The sequence below is a fragment of the Colius striatus genome, chromosome 4 (genome assembly GCF_028858725.1).
Source record: "Colius striatus isolate bColStr4 chromosome 4, bColStr4.1.hap1, whole genome shotgun sequence".
NCBI lineage: Eukaryota > Metazoa > Chordata > Aves > Coliiformes > Coliidae > Colius > Colius striatus.
This window is the reverse complement of record NC_084762.1, coordinates 8,480,299-8,507,354: the sequence shown is the minus strand read 5'-3', so window position 1 is coordinate 8,507,354 and position 27,056 is coordinate 8,480,299. Positions and strand designations below refer to the sequence as shown.

General features: G+C 39.0%; 1 protein-coding gene across 2 annotated transcripts in view; it reads right to left on the bottom strand.

The window, feature by feature from the left end:
* TRIO (trio Rho guanine nucleotide exchange factor) overlaps positions 1-27,056 on the bottom strand; it is a 240,855-nt gene that overhangs the window by 157,900 nt on the left and 55,899 nt on the right. For both annotated transcript variants that reach the window (XM_061996023.1, XM_061996024.1), the window contains exons 2-6: positions 12,828-12,902; positions 8,758-8,872; positions 5,283-5,475; positions 4,138-4,650; positions 1,546-1,668 (exon numbers count right to left, since the gene is read on the bottom strand). In XM_061996023.1, the coding sequence (XP_061852007.1) occupies positions 1,546-1,668; positions 4,138-4,650; positions 5,283-5,475; positions 8,758-8,872; positions 12,828-12,902 (1,019 nt within the window). The remainder of the gene's footprint in view (positions 1-1,545; positions 1,669-4,137; positions 4,651-5,282; positions 5,476-8,757; positions 8,873-12,827; positions 12,903-27,056) is intronic.

Sequence of the window (27,056 nt, the reverse complement as noted above, 5' to 3'; positions counted from 1 at the left end):
CAATTTGTTGGGAAAAGCAGCTGCAACAACAATTATCAGGGTTAAGCCTTAAGCAAGTGTAAGGGGTTGCATTTAGCTACTTGGGCAGCATTTATCCCTTGAACAGCCTTTACCCACCTAAAGTGAGCCTAAGGAAACTGCCTGGAAAGCAAGAGCTATTAAGGTCCAATTAGAGTCACAAAGAAAAGCCTTCAAAATCTCGTGCATGTAATAAACATTATACAGAGTTGTCACTCTTCCTCTTTTAACCTGTCCAATTGAATAAATTTGCATGGCTATAGATGAGTTAATCCATCTCTAGTGTTATTCACATAAGAGATCTTAAATCAACTCTAATTACAGAAGAGTTAAACTAACAGGATCAGTGAACAAATAGTAGCTTGTTAAACAGAGTGTACTTGAAGAATAGTCAGGGAGAAGCTGAACATCCTTGCAGGAGTTAAGTCTGTACAACATTTTTCCTGTTACAAGCTAATGAAAAATAAGGCCTGACAAAATTGAATCCGTTCATGTAATTTTTTAGAGTCACATTCAGTTGAATCTTTCCCCTTATCTACATGTAACACTTTTGCCATTTAACCAAATAAAACCCAGAATATCTGAGTGCTGCCCTTTATCAAAACCAGGGACTGATCATACTCAATTTGTATTCTCCTGTTCTGTGCCAAAGAATCCCTTTTGGTGTGTGTTTGAGGGGGGATCACGCTACAGGAACACATTGAAAATCTGCGGCTTGTTTTTCCCCTTTTGAACATTTGGAATGTTTAATTTGCCCCAAATGTAAGCTGTTCCTTGTACACTTCAAGAAGTCATTTTACAGGCTGAGAAAAAGTCCTCTGAAATTAATATTTTGTCTATTACAAGCAAAACAGAGATTACAAGCAAGAGACTCACAGTGAAAACAGCAAAAGAGGAATTATGCTACATCAGCTGAAGTGCTGCCTACTGTTGATAGCATCTGAACAGTATGGAGTAGGAAAATAACAGTAACTAATACCAGGATAGGCTGACAGAAAAAGAATTTAACCTTTAGAGTACAACCCCAAGAACTGCCTGAAAGGCATTCAAAATTACTAAGTTCCAAAAGTCATCTCATGCCCATGACACCCACTGTCCTTCTGAGGGTTTCTTTCTGCTCTATTTCATATGCAGAACAATAAGAAATAACAAAGTACTCATGAAGGAGCAAGTCCCCATGCCCATGGAGTGAACCTATAGCTTCCAAACCTAAATTGGTCCTTCTCTACTTGTGTCTTTTATTGCCTTAACCCCAACCCTACCACACACAAAAGCTGCCCTACTAGTCCTTCCCTTATTCCAGCAACATGCGTAACCTAGTTAAGTTTACTTTGTTGCTCTCTCTCTCCACAATTCATAGACTTGTCCTACAAAAACACTCCCTTGGAAAAGTTGATTATTTTGACCATACTACAAAATTTACACTATTTCTAAGAGAAGGGATTTATGTGCATAATTTGTGGCTTCTACCATAACACAGATCAAACAGATAAAGTGTCAGTGCTGTGAAGTGAGGTTTGTTCTTACCATACAGTTCATGGCAAAGTGATTGTGCTGTGTCTGAAGCTCCATCGCATGGGGGTGACTGGTTCCGATCTCAGTGTAGCTGTTCAGAAACAGACCTTTGTTGTGTGTGATCCAGTCAAACATCTACAAGAAAATATTAAGGAGTTATGGCAGAAACTATAGACAAGTAGTGTGAGAAATCTGTGAACACAGAAAAGAGTCTAAAGCCATGAAAATTAATACTGATGCTCTCCCCATCTTAAGTTATTGCATATGTTAACCAAATCATTGCTGAAGTCTGAGGTTTTGGATCAAACCAGCTGAGGCTTTTAAATCTTTACTATCAGTATTTCTCTCAACAAGCTACAGTAAGGTCATAAAGTCATAAACTTCATTACTACAACAAACTCATAGTAAACAAAGAAGCTTGGAGCACTGCCCTGAGTTACCAAGCTTACATGTTCTCTAGTGTCAGCACTTCATGATGTCAGCAGCTTAGTAATTTAGAATGAAAATGGCAACTCATGGAAATTAAATATAAATACATTCTTGCTGATCAAGTACTTTGGCAGCAAGTTTAATATTTTTAGTTCATAACTTTACAGCAGAATCAAAACCAACTCTTCCATGCTACACTTTAGCACAGCACTACACATTACCTTCTTTTAGACAAGTTTAAAGACAATCTTTTAATAAGTTTGTATTATTGTGGGGTTTTTTAAATACCTTTATATAGGAACAAATTTTAGGAAAGACCTTATCTGACAATGGCCACCAATGGAGGTACACCGTTAACAGTGGCACTGAAAGAAAAAGTTTTCCAAGACCAAGCAATACAGCAAAAGGCAAAGTTTAACATCCACTGCAGTGGTCTTGAAATCTTTGCTTGATCTCAGCTCAGAAGACTCACCTACTCTCCGGAAAAGCTGAAAAAGAATGTTCAGCAAAAAAAGGGAACTGTTAATTTAAAGATCTTTTAAAATATGCTGGCAAAGAGAGAAATATTAATTCAAAAGTGAGCTGGGACAGTATACAAACATCTTTTTCTACTTGCTGATGAGAGAATAATGCCCCAGGTATGATAGCTGCTTTCAAACCCCATTTTGAGGTGCCTAACATTTCCCTCAGTTTTGAAAAAAAACAAGGTGCATTAATTTAATATTGACATTTATTGGAATTTTGAACCTAGAAAACATGGGTAGGAGCTTACACAACCACAAGGCAGGACAGAGATTGATCCCACGGGCTCAAGTATTTCACAAGAAGTTTCTTAAAGCTAAAGTTATGTAGGCAACTTTTAGATGAGTAAAAGAACAACTTATCTTTCAATATCACATGTACCATGTCAAAATAGATTTTGTTCCTGCTGCAATAAAGAATAATTAATGCTATAATTAAGTGTCTGAAAGGTTGCCAAAAAGCATTTTGGGCCTGAAAGAGCAATACTACACCAACAGCTTGTTATTGTCTAAATAACTTCATAACTCTAAATTCACTTCATCAGATTTTTTTCAGCTTGACATGCCTCTACTATTTTCAGCTATACTTATTCAGTAAACACTTAAAGTGATACTTATAAAAAGCTACTTATTTTTTTAAACACAGTAGAAAACATTAAGATTAGTCTAAAGAAAGTCCCTAGCTGAAATGATGAAGTTATGGGAAAGTATGGGGGAAGAAAACAGAGGAACAAGGAGAAAGAACTAGCATTATCTATGTTTGCTCTGCTTTTACTCTTCCCCATGCATCTGCTTATGACCACTGCTGGAGAGCAGGATACCGGTTTAACACAGACCTTTGGTCTCATTCAGTTCAGGCATCCTTACATAAAATATTCTAAGAAATCTGACAAAAGACCATACTTGCCACTTGACTGCATAGCCTAGACATGCCTTCCCTTTGAGAAAAACTCTCCACCTTTCCATAAAGCTATTTGCTGCTGGGCAATAAGGTAATAAGTGATTGTAAAACCATTCTACATGTAAATAGGTATTATTTGAGTTCATCTCAAAGTGCACTGCCTGTCCTATTTCCACCTCAAATTCCATGACAATCAATGGCTTTCTCACTTGAAGGGTCTGGTTAGCCCAAAACATTCTGAGATCACTCAGTCCTCTATTAATGACATATGCACTGTCAAAACAGATATATCAGTTTTTAGCCTGGGACTTCAAATCCTGCATGAATGAAGCAGTTCCCCATGTCAGTCTCTTCAGACTTTGTCAACTGCCTGACATTTTAATCCCAAGGGTCACTCAAAGGCAGACTGATGTAGCCCTTAGTCATCTGGATTTATAAAGTACACAGCATTCATCTTCACTTGATGCACGCAAAAGCATCTGTCTGGAATGAAAACTTACTAAAGCTTTTAAGTCACTACCACTTAAAATTTTCCTCAGTGAGAACTACCTGTGTCCTTTGCAACTCAGAATTACCACATCACCCGTTTTACTCCTGAAGACTACGTTGCTCTCAGTCAAAAAATCCTTTATTTCTCATTGAAAGGCTAGGGATTAACTGTGAAGACAAAAATTACTACTTGCAGTTGTTATCCTTGGTACTTCAAGTCCCCCAGGCAGTGCCCATTGATACTCCTCTCCTTCAATCCCTTACCTTTTCAGCATCCTGCTCAAACAGCCTGAGCTGAAAACATTGGTCCAATTTCAACTTCCGCACATGCCACATCTGATGCAGATGCTGCCGTGTTGAGTGCAGCCTGTCCAGCATGGTGGATACTTTGGGTAAAAGGTTCTGTAAGTCTGCATTCCCTGACCCAGAGTTCTTTTTGGGAAAGCTATCACTGCTCTGTATCCGCTGGAGCAGCTTTTGTCCTTCCACATCAAGGTCCTCGATGGGGGCCTTAATAACTTTCTTTTTTAATTGTGAATGCTCCTCTATCATATTGCGAGCACCTTCCAGGTCCTGAGGCATTTCCTTTTTTGACAAGATATCTTGCAGTTCCTCCAGTCTGGACAGCATATGGGTTGCATTGCTAATGTAGTCCTCAAAGGCAACTCTGATTTCTATCCACTCCTCATGGTTGTACTCCAAACAGCCATCAAATTCTGGGGTTAGCTGAGAAGGATCAACTACTTTGGTAAGGCCTTCCAGAGACACCATATTTGTCTAAAAGAAAAATGAACATTAAAAAATGCTGTTACTGACATGAACTGGAAATTTCCTTTCAAGTTTTTGTCTTTGTAAGAGTAGATCATTTTGCTCATGAAGTCCAGGTGAAAACTTCTCGTACACTCCTTTTCAACTATCAATTCTGATCAGCCTCCTGTCTTGCAGGTTTTCTCCCAAATGAAAGATTTTCTTTCTTTCTTACCTTACAACACTTAAGGAGAAACCAGCAACCATCCTTTTCAACGTTTTAAGTTTTGACTTTGCTTATTGTAAAGCAGTAGGAGAATAACAGCAAGGTTCAGTTGGCTGCTTTCCTTTGGATGTTGTTGATAGCACAATTATCACAGTGCACACCAAGACAACAAACAGATGAAATCTAACTTTTTACCATCAGGAGCAAAACAGTAATTCCACCTTTTTCACACTCAGAAAAAGAATGTAAATTACAACATGTATAACTACCCAGCCTAAGTACATGATGAAAACCAAGCTGGTTCCAGCACCACTAGTCTAACACACTCTCTCATCTAGAACATAATTTATCCGAGAGTTTTTGAGATGCTGATAAGTCGTGAGCACACTTAAAACCATGAAATAAATGTGAATTTGTATACCTTAGGGAAAATTACCTCAAATTCAAATTTAGAGCTGCCAAAGTTAGTCCTCTGTTTCTGCCAGAAATTGTCTGGCTTGATTATCAGTGCAACATGAATACAACATGGAAAGGACTCCTGTAAAATCTTCAGCAGAGGTTTTATGGAGTCCCATTTTGACCCACGCATATCTACAATGACGGTGAATCCTCGTTTACATACTTCCTCACTGCAGAAGAAAGAAGAACAGGTTATCAAGCAAGTGTTACAACTGGAAACACAGCACTCTACTGTATTACACCACCTAATGAACACGATCTCCTCAGCTGTTAACACTCTGGGGTCTTGCTGGTGACCAGCTGACACTTAACAACAGACCTCACGAACCTCTCAAGGAGCTTCTCCTACCCCCTACCAAACTCCTTGTGGGTGACAGCTTTACACCTGTATCTCAAAATTATTTGATAATCTGTCTTTATCTCCTCTTTCATTTTCATTGTTTATATTCACAATGATTCATCTTCCAGTCTTCCTTCTCCTTTACCTTTCAGATACATTAAACACATCACCTACTGAAGTAGATATATATAATCAATTTGCAATTGACTCTTCAGAACACACAGAGCTTTACTGATGACAATATTCCTGCCTAACAACTGAGGGGATTCCCTGAACGACAGAAGACGGCATACTATCCTTACCTATCCCTTCTGCGAGTGTTTTTTTAAACTGTCTCAGATGTAACTCCATATTACCTGAGAGTTAAGGAGTCTGTAGAAGGAAAACACCTCACTGTTGACCATTCCGTCTGTAACAGAACTGATTTGTGGATGCTTAATGGTAAGAAAGCTTTTTAGGGTTGTGAACAAAACTGCATCAACATCCTACTACAAAATCTGAGCTCAAGTTTGCTGTCCAAAAGTTGACAGACCTTACATCCAAATTCTCTGGCAACTCCTCTGAGAATGGCAGACAATTTTTTCATCAGTATCTTTTGTTTTATGTCAGTGCTTGCCACTGACTGAAGGCAGCAATCACCACCAACATCAGAGAATTTGATTTTGTTCCAGTAGAATTTGCTACGTGCTCTGGCTAACATGGAAAGGGAAAATATTTCAAAGCCAATGTGTCATAGTCAATGGACTATCAAAAGGGACCAACTACCCATTATTTGAGTACATGAGTCACTTTCAGGGATATGACTAATATAAATGAAAGCCTGGACTTCATGTTGTGAGGTTTTCAGAATGTCCAATAGGTAGGGAAGCTTCACTGGCACACTTTACACAGTCCCATTGGTCACATTGTGGAAAAACAAGTTATGGCTGTTACAGGAGAGCAGAAGAGCTTCTCAAAATAAGTAGATAATACAAGTTCCTTAGGAGTTTTTTTAAAGTTTAAAAACAAGTCAAACACACAAACCATCATTTAAAAAAGGAGTTTATCAGGATAAATGCTGGCTGCCCCACCTGCACATAGGAATGCCAAAAATGGCAAGAGCAGTAGAAAAATACATGAAAACTGACTAGCTTGGAATACATGTAGGCCACAATTTTCTGACCATGGTGAAAATGTTCTCTAACAGTCTCACTGAACTAAAGGCCAAAAACAACTCCTGTTTTAATGATCCACTCATTATTGAGAGGCTGTATGTTATTATACAAGCGCTCTTCAGTCCATCTCTATCTCACCACAAAAAATGAACACTGCATGAGGAGTTCTTGCCACTATTTTGAGGCACATGTTTATTGGGCTGTAGAAAGCAAGTCCCTCAACATGTGATGCAAGGTCATCTGTTAGGTAAACCTGAACTAATATCTGGTCCTGTCAGCATGGAGGACTGAAGTTTAGTAGTATTTTTAAATCAGATTAATTGTTAAATTAGTAAAAGTGAGAGACAGAATCACCTTAAGTGTTTAGAATTCTTGCCAAGCAACTGATACCTCTGAATTTTCAGGCACACAGAGTAACAGTACTGCAATAACCAATGGACACACCAAATGTTTAAGGTTATTTGTAACAATTGGGACTTCTTAATTAGCAAGACTTGCATGATCAGTCCCTAAAACATGAGTTGTATGAAAATGAATTGTGCTTTTAATAAAGCTCCTTTTATTCTCAAAGCTTTGCTATACTTATAAAGACAGAAAGCTTACACTAACTTTCTTCTCATTTGAAATCTATTGATGCTAAACTAAAATCCATCTTTTGCCAAAGGACCACTGTATTTTGCCAGATTATCTCTAGAAAATATTCCTGGGCACATTTTTATGCATATTTACCTATAACCTTCTCTAGTAATTTGAAGCTGTAGAAGGCTAGAATACATCTCAAGCAGTCAAATTATTTCAGAGCTAAAAAAGTAAAGAAGTACTAAACACTCCTACACTTCAGAGTGAAATAAAGATTAGAATAACTGAATTATACCAACAGTTGCTGTCATGGGAGGCCGTGCAAACTGTTAACTAGATGTCTCAGAATCTTAAGGGTTTGAAGGGCCGCTTAGAGCAGGTCACGCATGTCCTGAAGTTATTTTTATGAAAGCACTTTTATCAACCTGAAACTGACATCTGATTCCATCAGGTGCAAACAAGACTGTCTATAATGGAATACATTGCAGAAATATGGGAGATACAGCATTCATGGGTGACATCCAAGGGATTTTTTTTTCAACTGTAATGACAACTGCTCCTTGAACTCAGAGGCATATTCAAGCACAGTGTTGCTCCAGTATTAAATGCTAACAGATTCTGAGATGGAGTTAAACTCAGGGTCTTAGAATCATTTCTGTACCTAATTCAGTTACTATTAGGAATAAAGTCCTGTGTGAGCTAACTTTTTTACATCCATAGAACAAAACTCCTAAATATATATATATATATCAGTTGAGATAGATATATATATATATATTAGTGTGCATATATGCACACACTAGCACTGGATTTGACTTCTGCCAATTTATTTAAATAGCACATTGTAATTCATAGCTTAAATTGTTGATAATACAATGATATCAGTACTCTCACAGATCTCTCCACACTTCTATCTGAGCCCTGTACAAGCAATTTTACATCTCTCTCTCCTGGTTATTCCTGTGCTATATCAGGACACTGTAACTTATCTAATACAAATAACCAGAGTGTTGTGCTGACCTCACGTCACACAAAGCATATTGTGACTGATGACTGGCCTGTTTCTAATTATTGATGTACTGAAAGGCTTTGAGTTGTATCTGCAATCTTCTCTATATTAACAACAACATGGCACAGCAGTGCCATTTACAAGACACAAACTACTGCAAATTAAGGCACACTAGCCTTCCTTCTATACAAGGCAGCATAATTATTTAGGTCTCTTCCAAAAACCAGTTTCAAAACAGTAGCTGAAAGAACCTGCTATGAATTTGCTCATTTTCTCAATCCATTCAGTCTTCCAGCTTGTGGGTTTATCACAACATAATTCACTTAACTGGTTTTACAGCTCCAGAGCTTATCAAGAGACCATCACTTACCTAGGAATACACGCTAGGTATGAAATTAGTCTTCTAAGGTCTTCTTGCCGTATTCTATCGTGATTACTACGAGCTGGAAACGTTAGAATGGGACCTCCACGCTTATCTCTGCCACCTGAAAAATAAAACATGTCAAAAAGACTTCTCAGCATAACACTACTCTTGTTTGCAAAACTAGGTCTCGGGACACTTTTGGAAAACTTAAGTCTTGCGCTGTTTCATGAATATCCACTTAGATAAAGAAATGATTTCAAGTTAAATGCCAACACTGTCATGTAGAGACCAGCCTAAATTGGAATTTTGGGAGTATCAATCAGCATATTATCACAATTCCTACAAAGATAAAGTATCTGTCAAAAAAGATTTAAACAAAGAATAACCATAGCACTATACACTTACACATTACAGTCACGTTCAAGTTTGACTGCCAGTGTGACATCTCCAGCAATGGTGCTTTGTTATGTATTTTAAGTTTTGAATCAGCAATTGTATGGATTAAATTTAAATAGAGAGTTGTGCTACTATGCAGGCAAATGTTTAGAGGTGGTCTTGACCCACCCCAACCCACTTGCCAAGTAGAGGCTTTGAGGATTTTTACAAAGAAAGTGACAACATAAACACAAAACAGAAGCCACAAGAGAAAGGAGGGATAAATGACAAGACTGAGAGTCTAACAGTCCAGGCATTTCCTCAGCTCCAGAGTGATGTCTGGGCTCCAAAGCTACTAGAAGTACCAGAAATTCTCCTGCAGCCCCTAATGTTCTCAGAGCACCTCAGGTCATCAGCTACAGATCCTAAAAATTCAACTGGTAAACACTAGTGATTCCAAGCCCTCAGAAAAAAAGTGCTTGATTGCCACAGGGTGAAAATTCTTCTTCAAAAAGCAGCAGTTAGCAGGGAAAAGCATAAGCTGAATTGTCTTTAACACTCTCCAAGCATTTTAAACAAATGCTTCGTTACACGAAGTCACCTCAGATCAGTCCTCTGGGCTTTTCCCACACAGCAACTCCTGTATCATGCAATTCTCCTACGTGGCAGAGGAAAGAAACCCATATTCTTTATGTCATTTTGGATGCTACTTGAGTTGTCTCCCAGCTCCACATACACCACAGGAAAAAAAAAAGGGGGGGGATTTTTAAAGTATGGTTTTAAACTTCTGATAAATCATATCCAGAAATTTTTGTACACTAGAGACAGAATCTGTTGTACAAATTTCAGGTCTAGATGAGTAATGAAGAAACTGCTACAGCCTTGATTTTTGGTGAGAAGAGTTTCACTACCCAGTCTTAATATTTACAATTATGGTATCCAGTTTAAGAAAAAAAATCCCTATCACTTGGCTTTTTCCATAAGCTATACTGAAAGCTTTCTTAGGCCTTTTCCAATAAATAACTCACATTTCCTTTCCTCCTGATGCTCCTGTGTCATACACAAACAGGAATGTTAAAAGCAACAATGTATGAGGCATCAGGTGGGAATTTCCTGTCTCACAATAGTCTTTATACAGTTCAGCCCCCTATTTGTCTTGGTTTAACAGAAACATTAAGCTACAGCTTTCATCAGTGAGATTTCCATTTTTATCCCTTTTCTTCTATTAAAAAACCCCATAGTATTGCAATATTCTCTCTGTTTATGTCAAGATGTGTCATGTAAGTGGCTGATAAACTCCCATGAGTCACCTAACATGAATCACTGCTGTCTAGTGCACATCACTAAGAGCAGTCTTGTCAATGGTCTCCAAATGTCACCGAAATCCAATGGGTTGAGTGGTGTGATTTTGTCAGGAAATGCCTTTTTATCAAGTTTCAAAGTACTTTGGTAAAGCTAAACAGTGACCTTTTCTGGTACATTTGAAAAGCAGGGCAAGTTATCAAAGGCTGTTTCCTCATATCAAACCAAGATCGTTGAACCTTTTAAGAAAAATATTCTCCTCTTTAAGTATGTATAGAAACATAAGAGTATCCTTACTTCATCAGCCTTCAATCTAAACTTAGAAAAAAATGCATCCAAGACTCTATTTGTACTTTATGGTTACATCTCTAGGATGCTTTTCTATTTCAAGTGTTGAGACATTCAATACTTAAGTAGATTATTTCCCAGTTAGGCAAAAAATCAGTTCAAGGAGGCTTTTCCCCTCCCTCCATTACTCTCTGTTGTTGTTGTTGAACCACTCTTTTGACCATTTTAGAAAAATAATACAGAATTCACAGGGAAGCTGCACCCAAGCATTTGTTTCTACACATCTGTCAGACTGGTTTCATGAAAGACAAGTACTTCCAATACAGAATTGATTCCAGAATCAACTTCAGAATTCAGGCTATCTTGGTGAGCTTTGGGATTTTACAGTTATCAACCTACAAGATGAACTTTGCAATGCTTCCCAGAAGGATTTGTTCTGAAATTCCTGGTCCCTAGCAAAAAAAAAAATATATATATCTGTTTCAGAACTGAATTCTCAGACACTGCAGCTCTTCTTCTCATTCCAACTAACATCCAATCACTAACTTTACATTTTTAACAGTTTGAACATCACAGCAACACCAACATATTTTAAAAGATACAAGAAACATACAGATTTTAACAAATTCAGATGACATTTATGCACCAACGTCCTCATTTGTACATTCTTTATTGTACAAAATTTAGTTCTAAATTCACCCGTTTTGTCTCCTTTTCTTTTTTTTTTTTAAAGCTACCCTGTCTGGTGCTATAGATAACAAAGGCAAGTAGAAAGAATTCTCTTCCATCTAAATACATCTTCAGATACATTAAATTATGAAAACTCCACTCATCTTTTCATTTACAAAACCACATCATTAACAGCTCAATAAAGGGATTGTGATGATGGAAGAGAATGCAAAAGTGAATCACATCACATTTACTGTGATCTATGGCAGAGCAAAAGCAACTATTAAAATTCCCAGTGATGAAGGACTTGGACTGTGCAAAGAAAAGGGTGTTGAGTAGATCTGTTAAATGTATCTATCTGTACATAAATGAAAGCAAAATCTTCAACAAAAGGATACAGAATTACAGTCTAACTCAGGCTAACACAGATCAAAGAGCTACCTATTGGAAGTCAAAGGAAAACACATAAATATAGTTAAAACACAATATAGTACGCTTGGAGAAAAAAGTAGTACCTCAATGGGAGGTACAAAAAAGCATCTGTTTTGCTTTACTTCTCTATTACACATAGCAGAGTGGACAGGATGAAGTACTGTGAACTATATACTATACTTACAAGCATCAGCATACATGCACAGCAAATTTCTGAAGAGTGCAATTTCAGGGATCAGTTTGTATGTTTTAATATTTACACAAAACAGCTTTATTTTTGGAGTTCTTGACAAATTATTTATAAAAAAGCAACCCTTTCAAATATGAGACTGTTCTCTAAACCATTTGGCATCAAGATTATGGTAAAGAGAATGATGATCCAATAGATTTGGAAGTACTTACTTCAGAAAGTCACACAAAAATGCAGTTCAGAAGAATAAGCACCTCAGCCACCATTCCATCAAGTACTGATCAAGTTATAGAAGATGTTATGGTATTCATTCATCTAAACCCCACTTTTAAATCCTCTGCTATTCCTTGTTAAGTAACCAATTTCAAGGTGTATGCTGGAGATAGCTAAAAATTACATGCTAACTCATTTCACTACAAAGATGTTAAGCATACTTCAAAAGGTATGCACTAAATTTCATCTTTGCAACAGAGATACTTCTTCAGTGCTGTGGATGAGCCAGTAATAAAGCCTTCTCTGTAAAACACTTTAGCAGAAGAACCAGAAATAGGAGAAGGAATATGACTATGGTACAGCAGGTTGTTCTAAGTAGTGCTGTTGGATATGTGAGGGAGATATGACAACCAGGATGACAACAAGGAGTAAGTTACACATTCAACAAACCACAGATCTTCTTTATTACAGTTCCTTTCACAAAGATTTGGGATATTCAACTGGAATAGGTGTTCCTTTTGTAATGATATTTCAAGTATTTAAAATACCCTTTTACATCTAATAAAAACACAGTCATGCATTCCACAACAGAAGAAAATAACTGTACCTGAAAGGTATGCAACTTTTTCCTTTAAAATTGGCAAAACTTCCATAGCCTTCATTTCATCATTTTTGCGAAACCCTGAAAAAACAGTAAAGACAAAGATGATTGGTCAGAAACTCAGACCTGCCCAACTTCTGCATTTAATTAATGCATCTGAATGTTATGATTGTGAAAGTTTAGATAATCTTAATGGTTGCAAAAAAAGAATATACTTTTAAGAATATATTCATGAACAAGTAATCACTTTGACTAGCTTAACATAAATAGCATGGTCTGTCAACAAGCCTTGGTAGGAAACAGGATACTGAAATTAGCCTTTGCATCAGTGAATAAGAAGTATCAGTTGGATTCTGTTGCTTTTATGCATTTCAAATCCCATTGTCATTTTTTGTTCCAGCAGAGAGAACTAGTATCAAGCCAATAACAGTAGCTACTTTTAAGACAATTACCAGCCAAAAACCAAACCAATCAAAAAAAAATCAAACTAAAAAAATCCCCCAAAAAACTCGTAACCTCAGAAAAATATACTAACCAAAAAGACCCACATATTCCCAACCTCTCAAAAACAACACACAAATAGACCCACTAAAATGCCACAACACTATTTACATGCAATTTTCCTTACATCCCTTCAATAAGCAGAATTGGAAGATGTGTCTTTTCTAATAGAAAAAACTGTGTCTTTTCTACTGTCTGACAGGAACAGCATTTTGTAAGAGAGCACACATTGCCACATTAGCTCTACGCACCCATGGAGTTTGAAATGGTCCCCAAGATGAGTGATTACAGACAATGTCACAAAGCAACACACCAACTTGTCTCTCCCTTTTACTTCCATTACACTTCTATGGCCACACGCTAAACTTCTTTCTTTAATAAGTGAGATTTCGGCAGCATTTTATTTATGACCTTATATTCCATGTTGACCTATACCATACAGAATTAGTCCCTTTTGGGCCAATTTTGTTAATTTTACAGAAATTGGTTGGCTTTGTACAAACACTTCACCTAACTCTCTATGGATCCTTCTCAGTCTCTTTGGATTCATGTATTTTTTTTTTTACTAAATCTAATTTCTGAAGAAGTACCTCTTCTAGGGTAAGTGGAAAGTACTTCTGTATCACTGTTGACGCCCAGAAGTGTTGTTGAGTAAGACAGCCCAAAGTAGCCTGATAAAACACAGCAGTAGTGTTCCTTAAAAGCAACAGTTTGAGCTATTTAGAAGGTAAAATAAGCTTATTTATTTACAGGGAAATCTTACAGGAGCAAGTTCTGGTATATGTGTGGCAGACTTTTTCTAAAATGTATTGTTCTTCCTCTGAGCAACAAGGTTACAATTCCTCTAGAGACAGCAACAGAAGTTGTCATTGATACCCAGCATGGAGGCAATTATTTCTCTTCCTCCTCAAAAACATCCCAATATTTCGTATCTTTGGGTGTTAGGCTTTGAGCTTTAACAACAGCTCTAGGCACTTCAGAGCTAAAACCTGAAGATTTCATACTAGTGTCATCAAGTAATATGTGATTTCAAAACAGAGACATCGTATATATGTCACAAGTTTTCTGTTCCAGCCAGCAATACTGAGACTTCTAGTTTTGTATATAATTATGGGTACCACCCTTCAAAACAAACCCAGGACACACCAAACAGAACACTCGAGGGACAAGTATGGCCAAGCATTTCCAAGTCACAAGCTATGCAGGAGGACTAAACAGAATAACACTGTTTAGTCTGAAGAACTGAGAGAAGACATGGTAGCAAATGTCAAAATACGTAAAATCTATTGGTAACCAAAGCTGGATAGAATTACAGTGAGAGGTTTACTTTAGATGGCAGGCTGTTTTGTAAAGGAAATAACTGGAAGCAGCACATGGGATTGCTTGAGGAAGACTACGGACTATCCATGACTGAGGGTTTTATTTAAGATGCATTTAGACAAACCTCTGTCAGCAATGAGTTCTCTTCAGCTTGCTCAGACACTGTCTCAGCACCCACAGATTACAAAGGAAAGGAAATGAAACAAATCATCTTAGAGCCATTGGCTAGTTCCTTGGTTTTACATGAACACCAGTAAGTCCAAAACAAACTCAAAATTTGATAGGCAGTCTCAAAGACTAGACTAGGAAGACTGGTTCCTTGAGTAACCATGCAGCATGGAGGGTTTCTACAAAATAGACAATCTTTTGCTATTACACAACAACTCCAGACCATCAAAGCTGTGGAGGAACACAGCTAATCCTTTCCTGTTTGTGCTTAGACTCTCATGAGCCTGAGACAGCTCCAAAGGAACCTCTTGCATTGTTCCTTCCTTCAAAGTACTGGCTATGGGTTACCGAACTTTTACTGAAACTGCCTACAGTTTAGTTTCTACTAAGTTTTCATACACTATGGACTAAAGCTTTAAACCAGACTTTATGAAAAACCTTGGGTTTAAAAAAACTCATCTAAAAAACACAGCAAGTATCTTTTTCCACCTTGCAACGTTTGGACTCAGCTGACTGCTAAGGCACACTTCTAGAGTTAAACACTTTTTTAACATGCTCTGAGCTACCCACTGTAAGCTTAATGCCAATTTAGCATGCTCAGCTTTTGTATCAACCATGGCAACTCCTTTTCTTTACAGCAAATTTCGAGTTAGAAAACACTTTCTCCTCACATAAAAAGCATGCAAAAGCTAGTGCTGTACTTTGCTGTCTATCTTGGCTCAAAATTACCCAAGACACTGGCGTTACCGCAACTTGCTTGCTCAGATGTGTAAGCCCTTAAAAACTACTTTATCTCGGATGATGAGCAGTAGCTGCATGTTTTACTTTGCCCGTGGCGTGTAAGAAGGGAGAAAGACTTAGCTAACGTTTCCTTGACTCTTAAGGGGCTGCTCAAGGTAAACACCCTGGCAAACACGTTAGCGCTTGGCTCACGTTCCGGATCTGCATATCCTTAAGGCTGACTGCTTTGGATTATCATATTCCCGCTGCTCTAAACAGCCTATTTTTATTCCAGTTCCGCAGCCTTAAAGCTTAACTGAAAAGACTGCGAGGATTACAATTGACGGAAGAATGCTGGGGAGCAAAGAGAAGGAATACGACAAGAAAAGCGGCATGTTTTTATCTCCGGCAGTGCAGTAATCAAACAAAAACCCGGCGATACGCGCAGGTCTTAAGGGCTTGGGCTGGGTCCTCCCCATCTTTCTTTGTTTTTTAAGCTTCTACACCACAAATACAGTCCGCAATATTTGCGATTAGGAGGATTTCGGGGCGTTTTTGTTTTCCTTTCCACAAAGGGAAAGTCCTTCACCGCACGGGAACGCAACGCCATAAATAGCCGCACGGCCCCCGCGCCAGCCGCCCGCCTCACGTGGCCCGGGGGCTGGCGTCACCGCTCCCGCCGCCGCCGCCGCCGCAGTGCCCGCCACGGCACGGCACGGCACGGCACGGCACGGCACGGCACGGCACGGCACGGCACGGCACATGCTCAGCCCTGTTCGGCTCCATTCGGCTCGGCCCCGCTACAAACGGCCGCGGCACAGCCTGCGCTCTGCGGAGCGTGCGGTCGCGTTCTGCTGCTGTTCCTTTTATCTAGTTCACCTGACGCGGAAGGGGTTTTACTGATAAATCCTGCGCTAGCATCTTTTGCAGACAATTTGAGTCTTGAACAGGACTGCCACCCATTATATTTTTGATAGCTACTACTAATTTTCCACTTTCACACCTTTAACAGGTAGTGGATGCCCTTCTATTATCTCACATCATACAGATGCTTCTCCATAACAACCATCAAGAATCATAGAATGGTAGAGTTAGAAGGGACCTTTAGAGATCATCTAGTCCAACTGCCCTGCAGAAGCAGGTCAATCTAGATCAGGTCATACAGGAACATGTCCAGGCAGGACTTAAAGACCTCCAAGGAAGGAGACTCCACAACCCCTCTGGGCAGCCTGTGCCACTGCTCAAGTTATGCTAATTAATATTCAGTCTTAGCAGATTAAAGGAACACAAGACTATAGACCATTTATTTCAACTGATGAGATTTTATTCTATAGTGAAGCTTTCAGAATTAGAGTCTCCTGAGTTACAAGCAATACAGTCTTGCAATAAGAGTCTCTTATCATTGGGCAGTTACTGAAGCCACTGTATTGCATAGCTTGAAGATCTTTCAAATACACAAATGAGAAAGAAGCAAAACAAAATCCCCTAAACTTTTTATACAGATATGTACACTGGAAAATTCTTAAGTTTTTCCCAAAAACACATCTTTTCCTCTTTGGACTTCAGGGACAGATGACAGGATCAGCCACACAAATTTAACAAACTAAACTGTCTGTACTGTTTTTTTCTCCTGCTGTATGAAGCTAAGATATCTTGCGGGAATACATTAACGTATCCAATCTGAAAGAGCCATGAAAATACAGTGTTCCTGGCTAGAGGTATGACCTCTAGGTTTCTGAGAACCTTTTAACCAAATGGTCAGGATAACCACCCTTCTCATATGGGCTGCAAGAGGTCTCAATTCCCATGGCCAAGAAATAACTGCAGTACTGCATGTCCACCTGCCCTGGAGATCAAAGAGTAACTGAGTGTAAAGGAGCTACCTTTTCCCTGAAATCACAGCATTGCAATAATTCTGCTGCTCAGTACCCAAGTTGATGGAACTTCCCATGGGCACTGAAATACAGTGAGGATGTCACCTTTTAAGCTGTAACAGAAACTAAGTACCTCCTCTACTCTGCCGTCATGAGACCACATCTGGAATATTGTGTCCAGTTCTGGGCTCCTCAGTTCAAGAAGGACAGGGAGCTGCTGGACAGAGTTCAGCACAGGGCCACAGAGATGATGGAGATGATGGAGCATCTCACTTCTGATGAAGGGCTGAGGGAGGTAGGGCTCTTCAGCTTGGAGGACACTGAGGCCTCATTAATGTTTACAAATGCATAAAGGGCAGGTGTCAGGAGGATGGAGCCAGGCTGTTCTCAGTGATGGCCAATGACAGGACAATGGGCAATGGGTACAAGCTGGAACATAAGAGGTTCTAAAGAAATACAAGGAAAAAACTTCCTCACTGTGAGGGTGAGGGAGCACTGCAAGGGGCTGCCCAGATGGGTTGTGAAGTCTCCTTCTCTGGAGACATTCAAAACCCTCCTGGATGAGTTCCTGTGTGACCTGTTCTAGGTGCTCCTGCTCTGGCAGAGGAGTTGGACTGGATGATCTTTCAAGGTCCCTTCCAACCTTTGAGATTCTGTGTTGTAGTTTATGCAACCAAGGCAAATGCTGTATTGAGTCTGAGGCTGAGGTGCCCAAATGATACAGGAATCATGTTAACTCTGATAACCATCTTGCACTGCAGTGAGCACCAATTAGTCAGCCACACAATTAAAGGAAGCAAATAAATTCTTAAACACATCTTTTAAGCTAACAGTTTTATTATAGTAATACAATAAAAAGGAACAGTGAAAACAGCTTCACCAAAGGTGCATGGCTGCCCCAGGAACCTAGAAGTCTTTGTTACTTTGCAAGTATCTTCAGTGATGTGCATCATTCAGTTACGGCAACAAACATAAATGACAGAAACAGAAATCAACAGCAGAAACTTGGAAATTGAAGCTAAGAGCAGCATCTCTTTGCAAAGGGGCTGACAAAGCACTCATCCATTGCTGTCATACACAACCCAATTGAAACCTTTCTGAAATGTGGCTAGAAATGAACCACACAAACAAGGAAAGGGAACGCTCTCATCCTGAAAACTCGCACCTTTAAGAACTCAGCTGTGTTTTACCCTGCAACATAAAAACAAAACCTTTTCACAGGTGCAAAAAAACAAAAAAAGGGCCAGTCAGTCCAGAATATGTTGGTGTGTTAGGCTGTATTTGGAACTTAGAAGAATGACTCCATGTGTTCTGTCACCAAGAGTAGGCAAGTGCCTTATCTACCGACTGCCACTTCCAGCACTAGTCTTCTAATCTCCACCTCTTATCTGACAAAAAACTCATCTTGAACCAGAGAAAAGTCCTTCAGTGAGTTATTTTCCCACAGATTACTCTTCTTTTCAAAGGATCTGCTCTGATAGGCTTCTGCACAAAGATCCACATGCTATGCCAAGTTCTACAGGAAGGAAAAAAACCCACTTAGAAACTGCAACAGGGGCATTCATAACTGCTATGCTATTGCTACAGTCCAGGTGATTGGGGAGCGGGTAATATTTGGACTGATTTAGGTTAGTCATAAGTTGAAAGAAGATGAGAATTAAACAACTTCCATGGGTGGGGAAGAGACCATTTCCCAGCCAAGGAGCAACTTCCTGCATCTAGGTAAGGCAGCAGGAAATGTAAACAGTCTTGCACAAGTTGTATCCACCCATCCCTTTGTGTTGATTAAGCTTCACCTTGGAACAGAAAATCTCAACGTGTAGCTACTCAACATTTAAGGAGAAATAATCCAAGATGCTATCTTCAGCATTTCCTCTATTTCACAGCATAAATGGTATCACCGACTCTGAAATCTGAGCTATTCCTCCAATTGTAAAGCCATCCTAGCTCCAATTCAAGAGGAACTGCCTTCTAGTTAACTAAGTAAAAAGGAAAAAAACCTCACCTCAAACCCAAAAGCAAAACAAAAGGAAGAATAAAGAAGCTCAGATGTAATAAAATGAGACTGACTAAGATTTCATTATTTATCCTTTCTCTTCCATGATATCACAAGATGATGACATTGATTTTAAATCCTAGAAAGCCCTGGGTTTATTCAACATTGCTTATCAATTAACAACTGTGTTCAATAAACCTCAGCTGCAAGTTGATTTATACACTACCTCCCATCTGTCCAGAAAAAGAGCACAAAGCAGGTTCCTGTGCCCCCATTTTTGCTATGGAGAGATTTTTAAAACACAAGAGTGGGCAAATTTGTAAAGATGGTATTACTCCATGGAAAAGAATTTTAACTGGGATGCGAGGAGATTCACAAGCAGCCATCACAAAGCCTTTTATACCTTGAACTCTGAAGCTCCTACATAGCAACCAGTACAGATTAACTCAGTAGAATCATCTGATTTTTTCCTTCCAATTTGGGAAAAATAATTGTTGAACTGCACAAGTTCTTGGATTTATAAATTACATCAGACTACTGAGGTAAAGATGAGAAGGAAAACTGAAGCTTTCATAAAGCCAAAAATGGTAAAACACAGCATTAATTGATAACACAACCAAAGGGGTTAGCGAAAGGGAAGCACAAGGTAACTAGAGTTTGTGCATGTATAGGATTATCAATAGCTTTTCTTGATTTTAACTCCAGTACTTTAGGTGTCAACTTCAATTTTATGGTAGGTTTAACTATAAAGTCATACTTTTGTACGCAAGTAAAGGATTCATAGAGCAATCAGCTGTCAATTCACCAACTGCACTGTTATCGCTTCCCATTATAGACATTCCCTATATTCATTGGTGCTCAGCAATCTCACACCATCTTTCACGTTGCAACAATGCAAGAGAATTCAGGGAAATTACGGCAGAGACTGCAATTCTCTTCTCTGAAGCTTTGTGAGCTTGCAGATGACCAGCATAAAAAGGTATAATGGCAATTCATCTCAGGAACAGTAACTTTTCAGTATGCCTGTCATGGCACCTTGAAGAACATACATCTTTCTTTTTAGGAGCAAATGAGAAACTATCAGCAGGGGTTTTTTTTAAATGACATGCAGATCACTGGGGAACATCAGTAACCTTAGCATTCATCATTTATTCATTCACTTTTTCTTAGTACAGATTCTAAAGCCTCCAGGTGACTCCAACAAGGATACAGCTTAGATGAATATAAGCGGTGTTTGATTTCAGTGTTGTTCTGCAGCCACAGCCATGAGTATAAGCTAAGTATTTCTTGTAGCTAATAGCTTTTCTTTTAATTTTAAGAAGCCAGTCTTGAATTTCAAGCAATTACAAGAGCATGACACGAGTCCGGCTTTTGATTTCCTTCAGCACTGAACAGGCCTAAGATCCAATCATCAGAAAACATTATCACTTCAAATCTCCACTTTAATCACTCACAGAAATGTCCCTCTTCTCCCTGTTTTGTTTTGCACCCTTTGCACTCTCCTTACATGTTGCAAGGAATTGCACCACATTAGTACTGAGCTGGTATACAGTGCTACCACATGGCAACTGGAACCTCAAAGAAGTGGACTGCTTAGAAATTACCTTGAAGTAAGAAAGTTAGATTTGTTAGAAGGCTACTAGCTCTTTAAGCTACTTATGGTTTTTGGCATTTTTGCTAGGTGTAAGAGGTTCTTTTCTTACCATTTTTAACAGCTCTGTGGTTTGTCCTGACACCTGGACGTGCCTCTTCCGACTGTAAATTATGAGGGGATCGCGATGTCTATTAGTAGTTGACCACGAATATTGAAGCAACATCAAATTCACTGATTTATTCACTGTGGGCACTGGGTTGTTGAGACTCCTTCTCTGGGGACTTTCAAAACCTACCTGGACAAGTTCCTGTGTGACATGCTCCATGTGGCCTGCTCTGGCGAGGGGGGTTGGACTACATGATCTTTCGAGGTCCCTTCCAACCCTTAAGATTCTGTGTGATTGAATGACCATCCTTTTCTTGGAAGCTTCCATACTCATCTATTCCTTAGTTAAGAGGAAGCAATTACCAGGAAACAAGCTACCTCAGGTGTGTACTGCAGAACTTGAAGAGCTCTCTTAAGAACGTAGTTGACAACTCCAAATCTTTTATCTCTCTGTTAGCAATATGCAATTTCCTTTTAATTGGGTAACAGGAACTTTAAGAGTTATCTGTGTTTTGTAGTGAGGTCCTTTACAACCCGAATTATCCTTTGTTCCTATAAAATGCAGGAGCCAGAAGTGTAGCCATGTTCATGACCAGTTTCCCCCTTTTGAAGTTAACTGTACTCCTAAATTTATCAATCTATTCAAGTTGTTTAATCTGTCCTGCTATCCTACCGACATGGTTGGGAGTTCGTTTGTTTTGGTGGGAACTGATCATCCATGTCTAAGCACTGCAATACTCCAATTCACTGCCCTGCTGAGGTGGCAAACAGTTTTGTAATGGTGTTCAAATACAGCAGTGGCAGATTGCTCTCACTGCAGTCAGATGCTTTCCCTACAGACACTCATAGCTTAAGGGGTCCATGCTGTTAAGGACTATCAGGAGGGTAGCCAGTCTCCTATAAAAGATCTGTTTAACATGCAATTGTTTTAAAGGTCTGTAAGCAATTTTACTTATTTCTTTCCTGTTCAAAACACAGATCAAGTGAAAGGCAGTAGCTTCTAAATTCTGCACAGTAACAGCTGGAACATAACATTTTAGATCATGTCCTTTGGCTCTTGTTCCAAACCACCATCTGGAGAAATCGCTTTCCATACTGAAATTGATGAAGACTACAGCAAGGGCAGTAAAAGTAAGCAAGTTAAAACAGATTGAAAATTGTCCTGTATTGTTTTAGCCTGAGTAACAATAGGATGAACTATTTCCATCAGCCCTAAGGTCAATTAAAAATACAAAAAAACAGACTACATATTCTTCACAAATGCCTTTTTATAGCACCAAGTATTGCTTTTGGGCTTCCGATCATTCATAGACTCTATGATTAGGCATTTTCTGATTTTTATTTTCCTTTTCCCCACCCTTTTCTTAACAGGCACACATTCTCACAAGACTTAGATCTCTTTATTAAGATTCATATGCAAAAAATAGACTAGGTTATGTTCATACTTGGAGACATTAATACTTAACTAGTTCTTGTTGAATACTCCTCCCATATTTTACACGACATTTTCTATTCCTTCTGTGTCAAAACTAGCAGTTTGCAGTAAGATGTATGTCAAATAACTTGATGTGTGCACAGTGCTCATTCCTTGAAATTCCTGTTTTATTAGTTTGCAGCTGTAGGGAGCTTGAGCTATAAGAGCACCAAAGCACAGGAAATGTAGGATGAATCTGAGCTTCTCTGCTACGTTACAGCGAGCATACAAAAGATCAGCGTGAGGAGGAAGGGGGAGACGCCTGTCTTCATCCTGCATCGTAAAACAGTCAAGTTTATATTGATTCAAATAACAGAGAAAAGAATTATTTACAGCTAGTTTTATACAGTTGGTAGTTTCAGACACGTGACAGAAGCATTTAGAGGGGGGCAAATGAAGTTTGACGTCAGAGCTTCTCCCTTTTTATCTTTCCACTGAGCAGGTTTTATTTAAAACACCGATTAACATATGCTGATGGTTAGAATGAACCAATTCCTAAAAGGAAAAGAAAACAAAAACGACAGTGATCAGAAGTCCCCAGGGGAATTAAAGCTTGGGTATTTCACTTTTAATATGCAAGCGGTTGCTAACGGCAACCTGTCTCGCTCCCTCCCTGCCTTTAGAAGGGAGAGCAAGATGAGCATGAAATGCCGAAAGAGATGTCCCAACACCCATCTCATCTGCTCCAGGATTACGTTAGAAATTACAGCTTGCATTGCTCTGAGCAGGTGCGTTCTTAACACACGTGCCCCGTTAATTAAAACCCGAGGTTGAAGACAATGGAAGGCGAAGGCATTGCGGAGGCAGCGGCTGCGGTGATAGCGGGGTGAGCGGCGGGCGGCAGCTCGGTGCGGTGCGCACGGCAGCCGCTGCGCTGACAGCGCCGCTCCCCAGCGGCCAACGCGCTCCCACCACCGCACGCATTACATCACCAGCTTTGTGCTGCCACACGCTGCAGCCCTAGATCCAGCCCCCAGACCTTACGGAGGCGGGAATACGAGCCACCGCAAGTCACTGCAACCCTTCCTCTTCCCCGCCCTGCCAAAAATCCTCCCCCTATCTGATCCCTCTGGCAAATGTCATTAGAAACAAAAAGACCCTCAACGCATTTTTGCTTTGTGAACGGATATCCTTAAAGAACAACAGAAAGGATTTTGCAGATCTTCATGACTGAGAAAGAAAGGTTTCACTCTTCATTTCTCAAATTTGTTCTAACAGATTATTCCCTTCAGATGACAAAGGCAAGCAGGCTGAATCTCATTAGAGCTGCATTTTACACAGTTATTGAAGCACACACATTTAACCTAAATCAAGGCTGGGCGTTCTCTGCAAACTCCACTTACTCAGCTCCTTCTACGTTACTGTAACAAGAACAAGATTAAGGTCTTGGCTTCTCTTTCATCCATTTCTGTAAATGGACACACATTACTATATATGTAGAATGTGCACTGTCACGATTCCGGTCCAAAGCAGAGTTCCAAATTCAGCACTCAAAACCAGGGCAGGATTTCTCACCAGCTCACCTATCCTCAAGTCATGAGTAAATGAGCTCCAAACTCATTTTTATTAAGGATACATACCATATGCAGTACTGAGACAGATAAGAAAGCAAGCAGCTTCTAATGCTCTTTAGTACAGAAGCCTGTAGATGCAATGTTCCAAAGGCATTCAGATAGTCAACTGTTTGTTTCTAATGTTCATGTGCATATTCAAACAATTGATATCTATTAAACTAGCGGCAAATCTCTTTGGAAACAATAGTTACTTGAAAGTAGGAATACTACATTATACTCCCAAGTCTGCTAATCAAGTTCTCTTTCCATTGCTTCAAAAATATCAGATAGAAAACCTTGTTCATTTTACAGAGAAAGAGTATTTAAACTTGACCACAACTTACCACTTCCTATTACTTACCAGTACGATAAATCTGGTCTAATAAATACTTGTGAGCTTCCAGTATTTCATGTTCAAACTTCTAACATCCATGGACCTTGATAGAGTTGCAGCCATTAAAATAAGAAAATGCAGCCCGTTACTTGTCTGTTAGGACAGGCAACGGGTATTCACCCATCAGCTTTCATCTTCAGCCTTCTCTAGGCTAGATGTATTAGAATGTTATATACCCAAACTACGCAGCCATTCTCCTCTGTAACACTTTCTGCAAAATAGCACTACTAGCAAATGTTTTCCATATTATTTTATTTCAATAGGGAATATTTGTCACATGGGTATGTTGTAGCACTTTTGATCCATGCCTTTAAAGAACACGCTCAGACTTAGCAAGCATTATGTAGTATGGTACAGACACCATGTGATACCATCTGCAAATCAGGATGACAACGATTCATGCACTGCAAGTTACAGTATTTTAATTAAGTTCACAAAACCTACCTAATTTAAGCTCAATTAAAACGGGTTTGCTGGTCTTCTACAACACTGACTCACTCTACACAAAACCCTAAATGCATATGATTTCCTGGAAAAGCTCTTAGAGATAACAATAGGAGCTAACATTTTAATTGCATTAAAAAGCAGCAGTGTACTTTGGCATGTATATGAATGCATTACTTTAGATGTCTACAATGTATTTTAAAAGCACTGGGTAAGATGTTAACTATGCCTCTGCCTTCATGTCTTGGGTTCCTGACTTGATGAAAGACACCTAAAGTTGTCTCTGAAGATTTTGAACTCTAAAACCAATTTGCAGTCCATAGGTATACTTCTAGCAAGTTTAATTATAGACATTAACTTCTGTAGAGTAGAATAGTAACAAATGTAAAATTAAGATTTCTTCACCTTTATTATTCCCACACCAAACTCTTATGTTCTTCTTATCAGGTTAAAACACGTTTACGACAGTAGTACAGCACAGTAACATTTGATACATTATTTAGTTTGGCAAATATGTTTATTTTTACACATTAGTGAGAAACATTCTCTACTCAAGTGCTTTTGGTAAAGAGCCAATTTTTTTCTAGACAAGTCCTGTGGCAGCATTCTTATTTGCTTTTGTGCTCCAATACCATGGTATGCCAAACTGCCAAGCTCTCGTTATCTACTATTATTTAAAAGAAAAAAAACCAAACCAAACGTGAGAAACTGTAATGTCAGAGGTTTACTGAGTCTTTTTAGCCTGGCAACTGTTGAAAGCTTGAAGTAGCATCAAGCCCTTTTCCAGCACAAGCCACGTGGGTATTTGAAAGTGTATAGAGAAATAACAGTTGTATTCTGGACTCAGCAGAGGGGAAAGTGTCATGAGTCCAGCATTGTGTTATGGAGCATTCAGTCAGAAGACTGCAAGAACTGGATTGAAACTTCTCTACAAAAGACTTCCTCAAAGGTTTTCAGAGCTGATGCATCACAAAAACCTCCCTTTATGCTTCCCTAACTAAGTACTAGTGTGGATGACCAGCATTGCCTAGTACACTTTATATATTTTCAGTAAGTCTTTTCACACACAGTTTTCCTGTTAAATTTTTATCCTCACTACCACTGCACCAACCTTGCTTGTGCTCATGATAGGTCAGTTCATTGGCACTACTTGGCTACAAGAACAATAAAAGTAAATGGAGCATTTTATCTATTATCCATTTACTCATCACAACATGTATCAGAAGGACTAGTCCTCTTCAGAAAGAATTGTATACAAATTTATCTGAGTTAGCTCAAATTAATACATTTCCAATGAATTCAGCAACTGAGCACCAAAAACAAACTCCATGGCTCGTAAGTCTTAAAAGGAGATGCAAGTAAGCTAGCTAGAATGCTAACACTGTTAGCGGCAAAAAACTGCACCAATTTCGAAGCAGACTAAGAAATTGTACTACCATCTCAGCATCTGGGAAAAACAAATACAAAGTACTTGAGACTCTTCAATGGTAAGATTTTGAACTACCGGGACTTAGGAACTAACTGTGTCACCTTACGCTTGTAATAACGATACACATGATGACACTCAGGATCTAAGTTACAGCATCATAATACAGCGTCTTTACTTGACTTCTTGATAGCTTTGCTATTAAGTAATTGTTTTAAAAGGAAGATAATTTAAGAACAAAAATCAACAATGTTCAAGTTTATTTGAATGTATGAGAAAATACCTTGAATGAGGCAAAATGCTTCTCAGACAAGGCCAATATTAGAAGCTTACGTTGCCTACCAAAGCAGTCCATCGCTGGCAGATGCAGGATAATCCCATCCTTACATGAGGCCTGCTTTTGATCATTTTGGGTAATTGAAAGATCTGGATACAAGAATAATCATTTGAAAAGTTATTTTAATAGCAATCAAACTGTCATTCTTTAAGCACTTGGCTCAATAACTTTCTGCGGACCAAAGTTTCTTGACATTATCATATTTTTTTTCCTGATCTCTCCAATTTAGAACATTCTGTTCCATGTCAAAGACACTGGGGTTTTAAAACTTTACTTGTCACAAAGTCTTCCAATTAAATGTGACAGTCAGGTTTATTGTGATTCCCTTT